Source organism: Erpetoichthys calabaricus, chromosome 9, assembly GCF_900747795.2.
Source record: "Erpetoichthys calabaricus chromosome 9, fErpCal1.3, whole genome shotgun sequence".
NCBI classification, from domain to species: domain Eukaryota; kingdom Metazoa; phylum Chordata; class Cladistia; order Polypteriformes; family Polypteridae; genus Erpetoichthys; species Erpetoichthys calabaricus.
This window is the reverse complement of record NC_041402.2, coordinates 142,298,049-142,317,877: the sequence shown is the minus strand read 5'-3', so window position 1 is coordinate 142,317,877 and position 19,829 is coordinate 142,298,049. Positions and strand designations below refer to the sequence as shown.

Below are 19,829 nucleotides of genomic sequence, written 5' to 3'. Positions count from 1 at the left end.
TGCAGGCCAGTAACTCATCCATTGCATACAATTAAAACTTTGGGGAGACTGAACACGAAAATTAAAGACTGTAACACCCTGGTTACACTACAGATCACTTACTTTCCTCAGTTTTTTTTTTTATATCACACACATATGTGTGCGCGGCTGTTATCTACATGCTGGGCAAAATTTTCATTATGGTCTGGAAAACAGAAGGCTTCTTAAGTGCCTTTAACTCTGTGCAGCTTCTTTGGATGTAAATAATCTCAAGGCGATATACTGTACGTTGTCCCCTTTGCAGTGTCCTGGATTATGAACTAACTGAAAGGTAACAGTTTGTGAGACTTTTTCTATGGGCCCGTTATAACAATTTAAGTAGGACTTATTCCTATTTCCAAATTATTTGTGTATCTTTTATTTTCCTTGTTAATCATTAGTACTTTTCTCCCAACTGTGTGTGCTCAGAATGGGTTAAAATGCACTGAAAATCTCATTGATATACTGTGCTATAAACAGTGTATTGATGGTCAACACTACATTTTTTAATTGTCAATTATTGGAAATAAATAAACTGTTTTTGCCTCTATGGGTTCATTTAGTGGTTCTCTTTCATTCTCAAAAGAAGTTAGTAGAAGTAGCATCTTTTACTATTGGCCTTCATTGTAAGAAATAATAAGCACATCTCTAGATAAAAAAAAAAAAGTAAAAAAAAAAAAAAGTTAAAATTAATCAAATTCTAGAGTCACAGGGCGTCAGGGCCTATCTTGGTAGTTTTGGATGTATGACAGGGAGCAACACTAGATAGAGCATATCTGACAGAAAATATACTTGAGCACCAGTACTATTGTAGCAATGGGAAGGTGCTGACATGTTTATTTCTAATGTAAATTTTCTTTCTAAATGGGTTTTATGAAGAGATGGGTAAAATTTAAGCTTATTAGCGGAATAAAATAGCATTTATGCAGACCCAACACTCAAATGTCAAACACTGAATTTTCCTATTAAAGTACATACATTTCTATTTGTCTTCACTTGCAAAGCAGTAGAGGGAAAATGTATTTGTTGAAACTGGATCTGTGTTATTCAACATTTATATATCACTGAGACATCTTTGTGTGGGACAAAGAAGAAGCCTAAATATGGAATAAACTGTTAAATAAAGATAGGTTCCTTATTGTACTTATATCATCACACTTGTCTTTATGTCTTTAGTTGTGCAGATGTACTTACTCAAGATGGAGAAGTGCACATTGCTTTATGTAATGGACAAGGCGGCACTCCTGCAGACCAGCCAATGAGAGAATGGCATAACAGCTGGCAGGTGGTAGCTATGGCTGCTGAGGCAGGTTTTATTCTCAGCAAAATATGCCCATTTGACTCTTCTAAATGTGATGGCTATAGAAGTACTGGCTATAGGTAAGTTGTCTCAAGTGCAGCTAGCAGTTCTGAAAAATAAAAAAAAACTGAAAATAAGAAAACACATAATACTGTAATTGGGTAACAATAATTTGAATATGTATACACTTGTTTATCTACTCTGGGTTTATTTTAAAACCTAATAATTCTCATTTCAAAAGATTAAATACACATTGCATCAAAGGATTAATTGCACCTTGAAGCATTGGTTTAGTTTATATAAAATGAATATGAACATGCAATGATTCCAAAACCAGAGCAGGGTCGCCAAAAAGGTTTGTGTTAGTAAAACCCCTGTGGTTGGAAATATAATTGGCTATATGTTGTGCCACAGCATAATCTTTGTCTTTATGGCATTCTTGTTTTTGCTGTGATGACAATAAAAGCCTCCTGTGGTCTGACACTGCCTGGCTATTGCCTTCTTTTTCATTTAATGATATGTAAGCCTCACATTGTCACTATGATTTTTCCCTATCTATTTATTATCTTTTTATTGCAAACCCAATGTGCAGGCCTCTAGTGGCATTCAATAGCATAATGTTCACGCAAACCTAAACATTTTACTATGTAACTTTACTGATCTGCCTGACAGTGTTCATGCAAACTGGACCAGAGCTATTGTATACATTTCATTTTGTTCCAGTTGCACTTACTTATAGAACCTGTATATGCTTGGATAAATCCTATCATTAATATCATTGGTTCCAGGTTGCTTCAAGCACTGCTACCAACAGGACTTCTTAACAATATTATAGATTTTATGCATTCAAGATTAAAATAAAGTTGTCTGGTTAGCATGCCTAAGCACGTGTGCACATTTTAGAAGCCCAGGAGCTCCTAAGATGTGACAAATGTCACTCAGGAACGTCCCTGTACCACAGTAATGCGGGGAGTAACAGATTTGCTAGATATTATGTACCATTCTGAAAATGTTAAGTAAAACATATTCAAAATATTGCTTCCCTGTTATTTGGATATCTGACAACTAACACACATTTTCTTAACCAAGGCAACACTTAGTCCTATAGTTTTCCTTTTTTTCTTTATTATAAATCTAATCATTCATAAAATATATTCCCTTAAATTAAACAGCTTGAATTTTAAAATTCCCTGAAACATTTAAAAATGATTCACTTTAAACTGCTGCTGAATAAGATCATAACTCCTGTAAAGTTTACAAAATAAAGTTGTTAGATTACATTTTCAGGGTTCACTATTATTTATTTTTGGTGGCATCATATATGTGTATATTAATTTTTTGAATCCCCTGCTGTTGGTGGTGCTGAAATACAAACTTTCAAACTGTTCAGCTAAAGGCTAAATTATTGTACCTCCCCATTGTAGAAGAACATTGTACTAATCATTCTCTCCTTCAGCAGCAAGGTTGATTGATGGAGCAATCATTTATTTGATTAGCAATAAGAGAAATGCCAAAAAGTGTTAATAAAAATCAGACTAACATGCTTGAAAGAATGATTTTTAAATAAAGCCAAGTACTTGTACCTTCTGATCATACATGATGCATATATTTGAGTATTTTTGGATAAATTGACAGGTATGATATACTCATTTAAATTAATTACTTCTGCCTGTTTTCAATCAGGAGCCAAGATAAGTCATTTCACACTGAAGCAGCACTGAATCATATCTTTACTAGAAGTCTCCAGTTTTTACCAGCAAAGCCAGTGGTGATTGAAGAGAGGGTTGGTAAGGAGCTTGTGAGCTTTCAGGTGCCTGGTGACCTTTGTGAATATATGAACAGGTAAGAAATTTAACATATGGATTTTACTAGATCAGGTGAAAGCAATGCTTCTTTCACCATTGAACATCATGAATCTCATTCAGTTAATAATAAGTTAATATCATTTTCAAATGAAAAAATACTTAGTACAGTATACTTAAATGTAAACTGGTAGGTTAAGTGCTTGCTGATCATTATAGCTTGCAGCATGCCTAAAAATAGTGTCTGCAATTGATGCACACTTGGCAGGTGATGGCAGGGACATACGCATTATGCTTCACAATTTGGTGGTCATTGCTAAGCACCATACCATATTTAACTTAACATACTTAATGAAAAATATTACGTGTTTCTGCTTCAAAATCATCAAATCACATTTAATGCAGATTTCTGGAGTAAAAACATTCATTTTTAGTTAATTTTCCAGTACGTGCAATTTATGTATAGTGTGTGTAAATTTAAATGACAATTGAATGAGTGTTGCTTTGACCTGCACCTGTAAGGCTACGCATATTGATTATGTGGTTTCACTGGAAGCACTCTCTAGGGCATAAGGTACTTTTTGCCTTTACCTCAAGTTCTATTTTGTCTTCCTACCACCACACTCAGTCAAGTAATTCAAAACATGGATTATTTTTGATTAATTTATTAATCTGTTTTTAAAAGCTGTGAATTTATAATGAATAAAAAGTGAAAAAGATCATAAAAGAGATTCTTCCGATAAGAGTATGTTGCTTTTGCATCTGAATCGGCTCTTCAGACCTAAAAACTGTTCAAGAGCTATTGAGGTGCAATAAAAAGCCACATCAAAGGGAAAAATATACAGTTCTGCAAAGTGATTGTCTTAAAGACAAGTCATGTTTATATTACATTTACTAAAAGTAAAAAGCATAATATGGGGTATTTAATTTACACACAAGGTGCTAAAATAGGCTATCAGGAATTTATAGTTAGATTTATGAGGCAGCATCATTTTGAAAAATTACGTCTATGAAAATTTGAAGAAAATGTACATTACCACCAGTCATATATGTATTACATTGCCTGTTCTAGTACTGTTAGTTCAGTGTTTTTAACATTCATCATTTTGTTGCTGCAGTTGAACACCGTTCCTTCCTCTGTGATCTTTGTGGTAGACTGATCTCCTCTTATCTGTAACATTTGCTGTATTCTTGTATTACCTTAAACACACTTGAAGAGATTCTTCAGTTTTGCTACATTAAGCCACAGATTGACTTTTATATTTGTTAAGATCATTTTTTTCTTTTAACCTTTTTTCCCCAGAAAGGCAGAAGTACAATAAATATCACTCAATTAACAAGTAGTTTAGGGGCTGTGAACCGAATACTACATTCAAATGCAATGTGAATTTGTTCACGGTTACATTTTGTGATGTCTCACCTTCCTATTTCATTGCATACATGTGAATTTCTGGTCCATCTTTTGGAAAAAAAAAAAGCGAGGTCATTGTTGATTTGCTATTTTCTCCACACACAAAAAAAAATTAAAAATTTGTTCTTTTTTGGTGTGTGAAAAAATAAAATACAAATTTAACATATGAATCAGATTGCCATTTTTATCCCATCTGATTATACATTTTAATTAGTGGTGCTCTGATTGATCAGCCACCGATTTAAATCAACTGATTTTTTCACTCCAATAGACTCATTCAGTGATCAGTAAATTGGCCAATTTCAAAAATTTATTTTTTAGTATCATTTTTTTTTTTTTTTTTAAAGTTAGTAGTTAAGTTGTCATGCTTCCTTACATAAAGTATTATGGTCACTAGGATGTGTGGGTTTCATTTTGCTGAAGGAACTATAAACAGAGCACCGGCAGTAAGAATTTAGGAGAGAGTGAAGACAGAACTATTGGCTTTTATGTTAAAGAAACTGGAGTAATAATCTGAGAAAAGGGAATCTTAGTAGTTGTCCTGTGCATGGAGAGAAACAACAGTTGCCCAGCCAAACTTTAATGAGGAATGAAAGGGGCCCCACTAACAGTAATTAAAAGAAAAGCTGTGTTATTGAGTTTAGAACTTTTTGGTATTGTCCTTTAATTAAAAAGGACACTCCTTGTCCTTTTTAGCTCACATTTTCAATTTAGAAAAATGGCTAAAAAAAATTTGTCCTAACTACTTAATAAACAATATAGGCTTATTAGCTTAAAAGACAAATTTGTGTATTTTACTTGTAAACTTGTTAAGCATGTTAGCTATGCAGTCACTTGGTGTTTAAAAAAAAAATAAAAAATTAAAGGATAGAGAAAAAAAATCTACCAGAAAATTTTTGTAACTTGAAATCAGTTATCAGTATTGATCCTAAAAAAAAAAAAACTTGAGTGGAGTATCCCAATTTTAATTATAGATTATTGAAAATGTGAAAGGCATCCTAGTTTACCATGAATGATCTCACTGAGCACTACCATTTTGAAAAATCTGACATGAATGCACTTAAAAAAGATGTGTTTTTTTTTCCCCCAGGAACAGCAACTTACACACAATCTTTGCCAACGTTTGTGGTGGCAGTGAAGGTTTTGAGCTTATATCTGTCAATGAAAGTACAAATGTGTGGTTGGTAGCAGTTACATACACTTTGAGTTGCCAGTTCATTAGGAACATTACCACCTTCATGCAAATTCTGCATTCCAACACATGTTGTGTCATGTGATAACAGTGTGTGTTATAAATTAGGCAAACCCGCGTTTCCGCTACGAGTTAGTGTTCAGTTTAAAATGGGCAAACGAAGTGACTTGAAGAATATGGCATGTTAGATGATACTAAGTGTGCCAGGTGTAGCTTTTCATAATAATCATTTCATAAACAAATGTTTAAAGGGTTTGCTAAGAATTGTATGAAAAGCAAAAAACTACTAGTGATAGGCGATCCTGTAAACAAAAACGGCTTGTGGAACAGAGAGTTCAAAGGAGAATGGTAAAAATCACACAAGGAAACAAATGGGCCTCTACCAAATTTAACATTGGTGCACAGAATGTCTTCTTATTTGCACAGCTTATTAGACAACAGCCAAAGACCATGTCAGGTGCTAAAGGTATCAGCAAGAATAAAAAGAAAGCACATCTTCACTGGACAGAGAAGCATCAAAACTGTTGAGGAGTGGTTTATGGGATTGCTTGGGCAGGTGAATCAAAGTTCCTTGTGCATCATACAAATAGAAGGATCAGAATTTAGCACAAGGAATGTGGAACACCCTAATTGGTGGAAACCATTCAGGCTGATGGTAGCAGTGTGAAGGTGTGTGGATTGTTTTTCTGGCACTTTCTGAACAGTGAAACAAATCTGAACATCATTGATAAAGTTTACCTTTCATGGCATGAAGTTCATCTCTTCATGGCCACAGTTTATCCACTCTCTTATGGACAGCAAGATCATGTACAATCTCGCAAGGTACATATTGTCACTGAATAGTTCGGGGAATATGAAAGCAGGTTTTAATTCCTGCGGTGTCCTGCATAGTCCTTAGATCTCATCCTGGCTAAGTGTCTTATGATGAGATGGAAAGTGCTGTTTTTAGCCATCCAATTTGCAGCAAATGTGCAACACGGTAATTTATGCATGATACAACATTCACGAACATATCCAGCATCTTGTAGAATTTGTGCACTGACAAATTTATGTTGTTCCTTAGACCAAAAATGGTATAATGTTACTATTGTAGATAGGTGTGCCTAATAAACTGGCAACTCAGTGTAGAATACTGATCAAATTAGCACTACCCAAGTTAGTATTAAATAAAGGTACATCATATACTGTAAAGAACCCCAACTTTATCACATGTAAATCATCCCTGTTTTCTGATGTTTGGTGAGGAATCTTATGGAACATTTTTAGCAGTAACAGGTTGAGGTTAGCAAAACATTAAACATTGTATTTAAAAAAGGTCATTTTTAATTTTTCAACTGAACCTGCATTTAACACTTTTTATTTTAAATGGATTTCAAACATGCAAAATGGAGGCTTCAATATATTTAAATTGTTTTGTTTTTAATCAACAAAAGATTTTTTTTTCTTTTAGAAATTTTCTTGACAAACATTCTGAACATCCTGTGAATATCTTGCAACAAGAACTTCTAAAGGAGGTGGGATTGACCTGGCCAGTGCAGAGGATTGAGAAGAAGTATCCTTTGCTGTTTAAAAGTATTCCTTCAGCATTCTCTTACTCTGACTTTGACATACTGCCTTCATACATATATTGGGTCAGACCCATTGAGATCAAAAAGGATAACTTACTGGAAAACATGGATTCAGGTGACAAGACTCCTGCAGCCTGTGCAGAATATCATACCATTTACCACACAGAGGAGGAGTGTGAACAAGCAGAGGGAGTACAATCTGACACTTCAGAGCCTGAACTTAAAAACGGCATTGGTTATGCACTGCGGCCTTCTTTGCGTGTCCATATTAAAAAGATCTTGCAGCAACAGGACCTAGAGATAGATACCATCTATGCTCATAGTGGACAAATTTTCAAAAGGTGTCCCATTTCTCCTAACAGCCTTCCATCTTCTCATGAAGCTCTCCTGATTCAGGCCTTTGATCCTTCAAAAAATTCAGAGGCTGCTTGTAAACTACAAGTCTCCCTCGAAAGTGCCATTTCCACTATGGCGGGTCTCATGCCCGACAGCAAAATCATTTTTCCAAGAGAAGGACTACTGTCATTTCAGAAGTATTCTGAAGATCCACGATATCATATTTACATTGGCTACAAGACTAAAGGTTCTGGTGAACAGCAGCAGCTGATAGGAAGCCTAGTTGTTATGCCACATAACTCAACACACACTAAATTTCAGATTTGTGTCATCTCTTTAAATCTTGACCTCCTTTCTATGCTGATTTTTAATGTGAATGATTGGAGAATGCTGTGGACCTGGGATCAGCGTTTTATTTCCAGTTTTGGCAGAAACAATATGACATTATTCAAAGAATTTTCACTATATCCTCCTTCATATAGTCATGATGTCAGCTTTTGGGTAGAAACAGAAACATTTGATGAGCTGGAATTCCATGCCTTGGTCAGACAGGTCTCTTGTGGCACAGTAAGGGAAGTGACGCTGGTGGACAGTTTTCAGCACCCCCACATGGGACATGCCAGTCAATGCTACCGACTTATTTACCAGTCTAGTGACAGGGCACTTTCCTATAGAAAAGCTCTGGAGCTTCAGTTGTTGCTCCGAAGAGAGCTGCAGCAACGCCTTCTGGTCACTCTTAGATAACATCATTTTATTCTTCTTGATTGATGGCGATTCTGAAACACTCAAAGTTTCTGCTACCACTGTTGGTAGTTACAAGAAACATTTTATCTACTTACCTGCAGATCAGGCAGATTGTTGTCAAGGGCTGTTTATAGACGGTCCTATCAATCTTTTAAGGTGATTCGGGCCATTTTGATTAAAGCTTGTGTGCAGTATATGGAAAGAGACCTACTTCTGTAATGCCCACGAGGTATAAAGAGAAAATAATTGTCACTTCTTTATGATTTATGGTCAATGAAAGATATTTGTATTTTGGTGTTCCTAAAGTATTTTCAGAAACATTGCACCAAGAATTTGTAATCTAAAACCTCACCAAACATTTAAATCCAATTACAGGGGTATAAAATAGTCCATAACCATATGTCAAGAGTTGTAAATTTTGAAAATTGTGTGGCACTTATTCCAACTTAATGCCTAGTTTATACCGTATAACAGTATTTTTGTACAGCCTTGTGGCTTTGGCACTGAATAAATGTATGCTCTGCCAATCAAGTTTCATTAAGGTATTTTAGTAAGTCTTCCTGGTTGATTGAGAAGTATTGTGTAATGAAGTTAATTTTGCCATGCTTTCTTGTTTTTGTGAGTGAGATTTAAAAACGCTGAGTTTGTTACAGCTTTTCTGAATATTACACCTGTTGAAGATCTGTGAATATATAATTTTGTAAGACAAAATTTCAGTTACCTTTTCTAAAGTTTACTTGTCATGCATTTATTTACATTTTGTAATGAGTAAATATATGCATTATTGCATGATAATGAAGCCAGAGTTTAAGCAGTATCAGGGACATAAAGGAAGCAGCCCCATATGAGCCATCAGTCCATCACAGGGAACATTTACACAGTTCAGTGCTGCCAGTTAACCTCTCTACACAGATTGTTACGAGGCCAGGGTTTGAACTAAAGACTCACCGTCAAAACATTTGCACTGTCCTACAACCCAGCATCTATTGTTGTTATCATCATGTCTGCCAGTCTGCCGGTTTGTCTGCATGAAACAATCTGGCTCCTCATCTGGAACATTTATTCTTCAAGGACATTTGTTCGGAAAGTTCAGTTGTCATGGAGACATCTCCAATACAGTGTGATGTATGCAGTTTTCAAATTTGGTGAATTGTCTTCTCTTAAAGCATGAAAATATTCTGTGTAACCTCAATTAGTGACTTTTTTTTTCTTTTTCCAAATTTATTAATTTATTCTTTCAAATTCACCTTGAAAGAGGTTATTTCAGGTTGAATATTTCTTCTTTTACACATTTGAATGCCACTCCTAATGGCAAAGCCAAATCTCCAGCACAAATTATTGAAATGTCAGCAGAGTCACGCAGTCGTTTGGGGATCTCGCCATCATCGTCACCTCAGATGCTCGTGTGTGTGGGTGGACTTCAATGTATATTTTAACTCTCCATCAGGAGGTATTTTCAAAACTTTTATGTTCAAGAAATGTAAACTACAATTCAGCAACCCTTTCAGGACTAATAACTAATAACAGCCGGTTTATCAGTACAATTTCTGCATTGCTTAAGTTGGAATCTGATATTAATGAAAGCTATATCCGCCACCACAAGCCTATCTGGACTCAGTTTTTAACTACAATTTAGTAAAGTGCTATTAAAAACATGTTTTTATGTAATTTTATACTAAAGCATGTAACTACATTTTATTATCAGTTATTTTTGAATAAGATTCCTTGTCACAAAAATTTTTAATAGATAAAAATATACCTATGTTTTTGATGTAGTACAGCTCCAACTTGGAAAAAGTTGGGCTAGTATGGAAAATGCAAATAAAAAAGAAAGCAGTTATTTCAAAATTCATTGTGACTTTTAATCCATCATAAATAGTATAAAGATAAGATGTTTAATGTTTAGTCTGGTCATCCTTATTTTTTCTGTAAATTTACATCCATTCATGCCATTAAGGGCCTGCAATACATTCCAAAAAACATTAGCATGGTTCAGTTTAGGGCCAATAATCAGATAACCTCTTATGCACTAAGGGTGTTTTTGGCATTATTGAGCCTAAAGAAGCTGCAAATAGCTGAAGAATAGCGAGTACAAGGCTTCATTTTTTAAAAGAAAGCATTTATATGATTAAAAACCTTTGTTCAGGCCAGTATCAATAAAGAATCGTTTGCTTTAGGGATTTCTCCCCAAAAAACTGGATTTTACAGCATATAACAAAGACATGTTATGATGCACAATCCTGGAATCATTTTTCATTTGTGCCCCAGTCTGTCAGCTACTACACCAGTTTACATGTCATAACCCATAGCATTGCAAAGTTAACTGTTTGGCACAAGGTTTCCCTCGTTTGGAAACATTGCGACTCTTTTTGGAAACATTTAGTCCCTTGCACCTAAACAATCTCTAGAAACAGTATTGAAGTAGCATTTACATGTATATACAGGGTTAACACTAATGGATTATTTTTATCTTGACCACACCTTCCCAGGTCAATGGATAGGTCATGGTGGACCATTGCCATGGCCTCCACACCCACCTGATTTGACACCCCGTAATTTCTGGTTATGGGGTATGGTGAAGGAACGCATGTATAGCAAGAAAGTTTGTGATATCAATGACCTGAAGGACAGAATACGGACTGCTTTAAATGGTACTGTTGCTCATTGGTTTTTGTGTGTTGAACATGATGGCGAACAGGTTGAGACATTTCTGTAAATCATCTTGCACATATGAAGTATGTTTTGTGAATAAATTGTTTTCACCATTCAAATGCTAACATAATTTTGACTTGCCCTGTATTCTTTTAGGAAAAAAAAAAATATATATATATACTGCGGTGGGCTGGCACCCTGCCCGGGGTTTGTTTCCTGCCTTGGACACCATAATGTGTCAGAAGGCACGGCACGCACCCTGACCAAGTGGGGCATCAGAATAGCACATAAACCCACGAACAATCTGCGCATGGTCCTGTTTAATGCTAAAAACAAGAAATCGACAGCCGAAACACGAAACGCAGTTTATAGTATTCCATGCAATTCTTGCTCAGCGGTATACATAGGACAAACGTCAAAAAGAATTTCAACATGTGTACAGGAACATCGCAACGCCGTCAGAAGAAAGGACGCACTATCTTTGATATATGCACATACTAAATCGACAGTACACACAATCAACTGGGACAACGTAAAAGTAAAATTTAAGGCCAGTACTAAAAGTGCCAGAGAGTTGGTCGAGTCTTGGCTATCAGATGAAAATGCTATCAACAGACACTTGGACATAAATCCAGCATATGCCAACTTAAGAAGGACATGTACACAATAATTAAACTATACAACCCCCCCTCCCCCATGATCATACTGACTTAGTCACCTCCATACACCCCCCCAACACTGAATGTGTTGCTATATATTGCCTTTGATTCTTGTAAGTCTAAGCATTATCCTCTGATGAAGACCCCTGATAGGGGTTGAAAGCTCAGGAATTAAACTATTTTATGATACGTGATTCGTTTTTTCTCCCTTCGTGGATCTCCAACTGCAAATATATATATATAAAAACACACACACAATATATATTTATCACTTTAAAGCAACAAGTAAGCAATTTGTAACTATGTACATATACTTATGTACTCATCCCAACCTTTACTTTCAAAATTATTTTTCATACCAGTCCTTGAAACAATTTCAGTTTACAACTAGGCACAGAGAATCCTTACATTTTGTACAATAGGTTGGCATTTTTGTACTACAATTCACCCATCTTCTCCTGTATCAGTGAGTTTTTATTTTGTTGTTGTTGCTTTTTCTTGCATTTCATGTCTGGAATAGACTAAGTACATACATACATTTTCATAACTTCTTCTAATGCCAAGTTTCGTGGTGTGGACAATGCCTTTCCTGGCAGCCCTGAGCACAGAGCTAGTCATATAAACACATACACCAGTATTTCCCAGCTACTTTTGAGTTGCAGGTGGCAGCCACTGAGTTGTGAGCACACGAGACTTCTTCACAGTATAATCCGCCCCACCCCTCATGTCACCAAGTGCTTGCTTCATAATCCCACCCAAACACATGGCATGGGTCTTGAGCTCTGTGAAGCAGCAATTCTACTTCACCACTATGTAACTGTAAATATTAATCCTATAATTTAATTTATAGGTTGGGGAGAGTAGAGTTTGTTAACAACAACAACATTTATTTATACAGCACATTTTCATACAAAAAAGTAGCTCAAAGTGCTTTACATAATGAAGAAAAGAAAAATAAAAGACAAAAAAAAAAATTTAAATAAGACAACATTAGCTAACATAGAAAAAGTGCTCTTATGGCTTGTTCTGTTGACATAAAGGTTAGAAAACAAGTGAAAGGAAAACCAAAATAGAATATAAGAGTGAATGATAAAATGGTTATTACATTGTGAGTCATGGGGTAAGCCATTAAGTGTGCTAGTTTTTAAATTTTGCGGTTTAGTGTTAAGCTTTCCCTGTGTTTTCTGCTGTGAAAAGTAGGCATTCATCACCTCCTCAAGGTTACTCCTTTAAATAGACATGGCTTCCTCTTCAGGTTGTCTCTGTGCCAGAACACGAACATTAGGCATTAATTACCACTTGCCTGAACTGTGATTACCTTGGGATGATTATCAAAGGACAAGAGAGGAACATGGTGTGTATCTGTTAGAGTAATAAACACCTTCAAATGGTACACCAAACATTTCACTAAAAGCCATGCCCATATTCAAGATTTGTATGCCCTTTGCTCTCACTAGTGTGTGAAAGAACTTTGGCCTTGCTATAATAAATCTTGAAAGGTATTATTCCTAGCATGTGACAAAAAAATGTACAGTAATCTTCAAACACTGTCAAATGGTGCACGATAAAAGTGGATAATTATTAGTTTGGGAGAATAGGACCATCTGTAAGCTAAGCCAATTATAACTGACAGATTTTAAAGTTTGTTGTGGGTACATTGTAATGTGAGCAGAGAGCAGGTCAAGATAAGTCAAACAAGTTCAAGTTATTCAGCCAGAACGGGCTGCTTGTTTTCAACTACTGAGCCACTATGCACACAATATGAAGGTGCAAGAGGATTATTGATGAAAGTCAACTTCAAGGAATTATTGAAGGCAGCCAAAGAAAGCTTGGCAAAGTAACCATGCACTTCTCTTGAAATTAAGAAGCTACAGGATGTTGAGTTAAATAGGAAATTGTCCTGAAATGTAAATTATTTGCTGTAAAATTACATTGTTATTTGTTAATTATTTATAATAAAAAGGTTTTGTTGTTTTTTTTTGCTTCAGCACTATTTGTCATGTGGGGTGTTAGTCACTGAGAAATTTAATTTTTCTATGAGTTTCTATGAAGGAGTTAAGTTGCATTCCATAATTTATTTTTAACAATTTTTTAATTGTGTAGATTAGCAGAGTGAATATTTCCTATATAGATCCGTTAACATGTTTCAGCTCATTTGCTTTAATGTAACGGTTGCTACATATTTTATTCAATTTGTCTATTTCTACTGCCTTGTTCCTTTGAAATATACAGTTAGGTCCATAAATATTTGGACAGAGACAACTTTTTTCTAATTTTGGTTCTGTACATTACCACAATGAATTTTAAATGAAACAAGTCAGATGCAGTTGAAGTGCAGACTTTCAGCTTTAATTCAGTAGGGTGAACAAAACGATTGCATAAAAATGTGAGGGAACTAAAGTATTTTTTGAACACAATCCCTTCATTTCAGGGGCTCAAAAGTAATTGGACAATTGACTCAAAGGCTATTTCATGGGCAGGTGTGGGCAAGTCCGTTGTTATGTCATTATCAATTATGCAGATAAAAGGTCTGGAGTTGATTTGAGGTGTGGTGCTTGCATGTGGAAGATTTTGCTGTGAACAGACAACATGGGGTCAAAGGAGCTCTCCATGCAGGTGAAAGAAGCCATCCTTAAGCTGCGAAAACAGAAAAAACCCATCCGAGAAATTGCTACAATATTACGAGTGGCAAAATCTACAGTTTGGTACATCCTGAGAAAGAAAGCACTGGTGAACTCAGCAACGCAAAAAGACCTGGACGTCCACGGAAGACAACAGTGGTGGATGATCGCAGAATCATTTCCATGGTGAAGAGAAACCCCTTCACAACTGCCAACCAAGTGAACAACACTCTCCAGAGGGTAGGCATATCGATATCCAAGTCTACCATAAAGAGAAGACTGCATGAAAGTAAATACAGAAGGTGCACTGCAAGGTGCAAGCCACTCATAAGCCTCAAGAATAGAAAGGCTAAATTGGACTTTGCTAAAGAACATCTAAAAAAGCCAGCACAGTTCTGGAAAAACATTCTTTGGACACATGAAACCAAGATCAACCTCTACCAGAATGATGGCAAGAAAAAAATATGGAGAAGGAGTGGAACAGCTCATTATCCAAAGCATACCACATCATCTGTAAAACACGGTGGAGGCAGTTTGATGGCTTGGGCATGCATGGCTGCCAGTGGCACTGGGACACTAGTGTTTATTGATGATGTGACACAGGACAGAAGCAGCCGAATTAATTCTGAGGTGTTCAGAGACATACTGTCTGCTCAAATCCAGCTAAATTCAGTCAAATTGATTGGGCAGCGTTTCATGACACAGATGGACAATGACCCAAAACATACAGCCAAAGCAACCCAGGAGTTTATTAAAGCAAAGAAGTGGAAAATTCTTGAATGGCCAAGTCAGTCATCTGATCTTAACCCAATTGAGCATGCATTTCACTTGTTGAAGACTAAACTTCGAACAGAAAGGCCCACAAACAAACAACAACTGAAAGCCGCTGCAGTAAAGGCCTGGCAGAGAATTAAAAAGGAGGAAACCCAGCATCTGGTGATGTCCATGAGTTCAAGACTTCAGGCTGTCATTGCCAGCAAAGGGTTTTCAACCAAGTATTAGAAATGAACATTTTATTTCCAGTTATTTAATTTGTCCAATTACTTTTGAGCCCCTGAAACGAAGGGATTGTGTTTAAAAAAATGCTTTATTTGCCTCACATTTTTATGCAATCATTTTGTTCACCCCACTGAATTAAAGCTGAAAGTCTGCACTTCAACTGCATCTGAGTTGTTTCATTTAAAATCCATTGTGGTAATGTACAGAACCAAAATTAGAAAAAAGTTGTCTCTGTCCAAATATTAATGGACCTAACTGTATGTCCAAGGAATTCAGTATTTTCAGGATATCACTTTAAGGGATGAAGGTGGCCAAACCATGCTAGTGGGTCCTTGCATAAACACGCTGGTATATGATGTGAGGGGATGGACTACAGGTGGTAGGAGCATATTTGAAAAATAGAGGAGAATTTGGAGAGAGAATTAAAAAGGGAGCAATCTGAAAGGCACAAAAACGCTGGGCGTGGATTGGTTCGGGTACACACAAATACAAGTGCTGACTGACCAGTGAAAGACTTGCGTCTTCCAGTAGAGGAACGTTAATTGTCAGGGTTGGCTACATTGAATTTTATTTGGTTAACTAAAACCATCAGTCCCCACACAACCAATTTTAACACAGACACTCTTAAACATACTCAAGATTGTAAATGGATGAATTTCACAGTTTTTAGGGAGTGTTTTATGAAGTGGTCTTGGTCCTGATTAACCTACAACATTGAACAGATAAAAGGAGAATGAAAAAAGGATGGGCAGAGGGCAACAAACTGGATGAGATCATAATGACTTTGAAGTTCCAGTGTGCACAGTTGCAGGGAATTCACAGTGGGAATGTGACAACCAATGATTTTAGAAATGGTGCACACCAGCCCAACTAGCTGTTGCTTGTCTTTAGTAGAGGGAATTGCCATAACAAACAGTGATTAAAAAAGAATTGTTACTTTCTGTGACAAATCAAACATCCTAAACCAATTCAATATCTTCTGGTGAACTTTTTTGACCATAAATATATCCATTGCAAGATACTTTACAAAGCAAACAAAATTACAATGCAGTACTAATTTTGGAAATAAAATTCAATAAAACTAAAAACAAGAAAGCCAAAAAATGGATTACATTCAAAGGAAAATTGTCAGAGAACAAGATACTTTTGGAAGTACACCTGAGCGCATCAAGTGAAGTTTTTAAAGCAAACAAAATTCTGGAAATCAAACCACTGCCAGTGTGTGCTTCACCATCAGATACAGTATTTCTACCAATCACTGTTTGGTCACGTATCTCAAATATCATTGGCTGTCCCACAGTGATTATAGAAGGGTCTTCACACACTTAAGAATGGCTGTCCAAGCAAATTTTGTCAGCAACATCAAGAGGTTGACTTTGGTTAATTGAAATCTTTGATAATGAACCTGAAAGAGGCTTTCTACCGTGCTGACTTTGAATGAGGTGTCACACACGTGCAGATGAGAGGCAGCTAAAGGGCCTGAAGGAAGGTAATTCCATACCAGACCAGGGGGTGGTTAGATGCACTGATCCTTTCTCTTTTTCCACTGCAGACCCATTACGGGAAATTCTGCCTGGCCTCCACTTTCTGGTCAGGAGCCCCACAATGTCACTTTCGGTCCAGAAGACACCCCTTTCAATCAGGAGCCCGATGACGTCACTTCCAGTTCCAGTCATAATTACCTCACTTCCTCTGCCGCACTTTAAAAGCCCACCATCTCGACCTCATCAGTTAGTTCTGTTTGGACTCGAACCTTTACACACCTGTACTAAAAATTCTTCCATTTGCAGCCAGGAAAAAGTATACCGGTGGCTGCCCCAAATCTTTCTTATGGCTTTCTTATGTCTTATGACATAAATTAACAAGTTTGCAGCATTTGTGGTTTATCCAGTACTAGCTGCCCGTCTGCATAGTAGTGAAACACGACAAACTTTAAAAATCAATAAACAATTGGGTATCGCTAGCAAAGCGGAGGCAAGTTATGCTCCAAAACGTGGCAACGGGTAGATCAACTCGAACAGAGGCTGGTGCATGAGTGAGGAGAGCCCGCCCGGCTCCCCACTCCTGACATCACGCTTCCCCCCTCCCTTCGGCCCACAGCCTCTGTCTCGGATTAGTGCGAATAAATTGCTCTTGCAAGCAAACTATGATACTTAGTGCGATGAGAGAAGTTGCAAAATCAACCAGAAAAAAACCTGATCTGAATCCGATAAATAGTTCTCCTGTGAAAAGCATACAGACATACAGACAGACGTTGGATTTTAAATATATATATACTGTATATATATATATATAAATATATATATTGGTCACAAATGTACACATGGGATGCAGCTAAAGGGCTTGAGTAAGGGCAGTTCTGAGTCATACCAGGATGTGGCAGAGTGCACTGACTCTTTTTCTCCCTTTCCTGCAGACCATTCACTGGAGATTCCACCTGGCCCTCTTGACGTCACTTCCGGGACCGAGCCTATGGAAGAAGACCTTCAGGAGCCCGACCCCTTTGATCTCACTTCCTGTCTTCCCCTTTAGAAGCCTCCACCTTTTCCCTATTCTCTCAGTTCTGTTTTGGACTTGATTTTGTGCACATCAGTGCTGTATACAGTTTTGCGACTTTGTAGCCAGGATACACGGGTGGCTGCCCCAAAATTTCTATGTCTCTGAGTCGAGTTTGTGACTATATAAGATATTTCATTTCAGAACCAACTTAACAATATTTTTTAACACTGGGGAACAATACACCTTTGCAGATTCATTCTTCTCTAGTTAACATGTACCAGGACCAATCCGTCTCATATGCCACAGTAAAAAGATGGGCTGCAGGATGTCTCTCAAAGATGACCCAAGATCTGGCTGACCTTTGACAATGTCAAGAAAAGGAAATGTTGTTCCAGTGGAATTAATCATAATTGAGAATCAAAGAGTGAAAATGCCGGAGACAGCAAACACATAGAAATTAGTTATGGTGCCCAGAACAATGACTCCTGAAATAAAATATTGCATTTGCTGTTTCTTTGAGAATCTTAAGCTAATGAATTTAGACTGGGAGAAATCTGGATACATCACTATGCATCCAAACAACAACTGAAACAATGGAAGCATGGTGATTCTCAAATCATGCATTAAAGATTCAAGCCAGTGCTGGGAAGATCACATGCAAGTTTTTAGTAGAAGTCCATATTGATTACTTGCATCAAAATGACCATATAAACAGGCAATTTTACATTGATTTTCTTTATCATTTGTGTTAGCCATTCATGGAAAAGCTGTTAAATGTCGCTCCATTCTGCTTCACCACAATATCCTGCTCACACTGCTGAGTTGCAAAGACTATGTTAACATTTAACATTATACAAAGTTATTGTCTGTTTTTCACCTGCATTATTATCATTCTTTAATATTATTTATTGTATCAGTGTGCTGCTGCTGGAGAATGTGAATTTCCCATTGGGATTAATAAAGTATCTATCTATCCATCTATCTATCTATCTAAGACTATCCTACAGCTCGGTGGATTTGAAGAAATGCTATACGCATCCTACCTTCCAGAGTTGGCTTTGTGTAGCTGCCATCTTTTTTCCCCTTTCTTTAAGGTTAACCTATAAACCTCTGTTGGATACACTCTGTCAAAGATAAATTATGTTAATTCATCCATCCATCCATTCGTAACAAAAAAAATATTTTATTCAATGGACAAACAGAAAAATCATGAATGATCTAACAAATGTATTAATGTTTTCTGGCATTACATTGAAAATTAAAACTTGTTTGCTTTTACTGGTGTTTCTCTTAAAGTAGTACTCCACCCAAAAATGCTATTTTTTATATGTTTCTTACCACTTGTTGTTTGTAGTGATGCCCAAGAAAATTTTTTAATCTTTTGTTTTCATGCATAATGGAGATAACAGATTTACATACTGTATATAATAGGGGTCTATAGTGACCAACACTGAACAACAGCAAATTTGTGTCACGCAATCCACATGTCAGATCATCTAATCTTATGCTAACAATGATCCAAATACATTATTACTTAAATATTGTTAAATAAACCGCTTCCAGAAAATGTCATAAAAGCAAATGGAACATACTCAGATGTGCCCCAGCATTTCAGTTGTATTCATTGGCTAACATTGCACTTCATATGATACAACAAAAAGTGTGGACAAAGACACTTATTAAAGTAGAGATTAAAAGTTGAAGAAAAGTGAGTGAAAATGTCAGGAAGAGAATATGCCTCATATCTATGCATAACCAAAATGCTTCAACAAGCGTAAGGTCAGTTCACCAATGCAGTTTCACAGACAGTAGCCAATGTGGTTGTTGCTCACTGCTGTGTACATAAATGTAACAATGGGAGGCAGCTCTACAATTAATATGCATGACTTGACATGAGAATTATGCAACATGAGTAACATGAGATTTTTTCATTGGTGTTTTTGAAACGGTTTGCTGTTGTCCAGCATTGGTCTTCATAGACATCTAATATCTCAGAAAATGTATAATCGCTGTTCTGCATAGAAATAT

At 36.5% G+C, this 19,829-nt stretch overlaps 1 protein-coding gene across 1 annotated transcript in view; it reads left to right on the top strand.

Moving 5' to 3' along the window:
• The window catches only part of fdxacb1 (ferredoxin-fold anticodon binding domain containing 1), a 34,994-nt gene extending 21,338 nt beyond the window's left edge, over positions 1-13,656 (top strand). The window contains exons 5-8 of the mRNA XM_028810268.2: positions 1,195-1,398; positions 3,002-3,160; positions 7,174-12,551; positions 12,686-13,656. Of these exons, the coding sequence (XP_028666101.1) occupies positions 1,195-1,398; positions 3,002-3,160; positions 7,174-8,371 (1,561 nt within the window). The 3' untranslated portion in view covers positions 8,372-12,551; positions 12,686-13,656. The remainder of the gene's footprint in view (positions 1-1,194; positions 1,399-3,001; positions 3,161-7,173; positions 12,552-12,685) is intronic.
• The last annotated feature ends 6,173 nt before the right edge of the window (positions 13,657-19,829 follow it).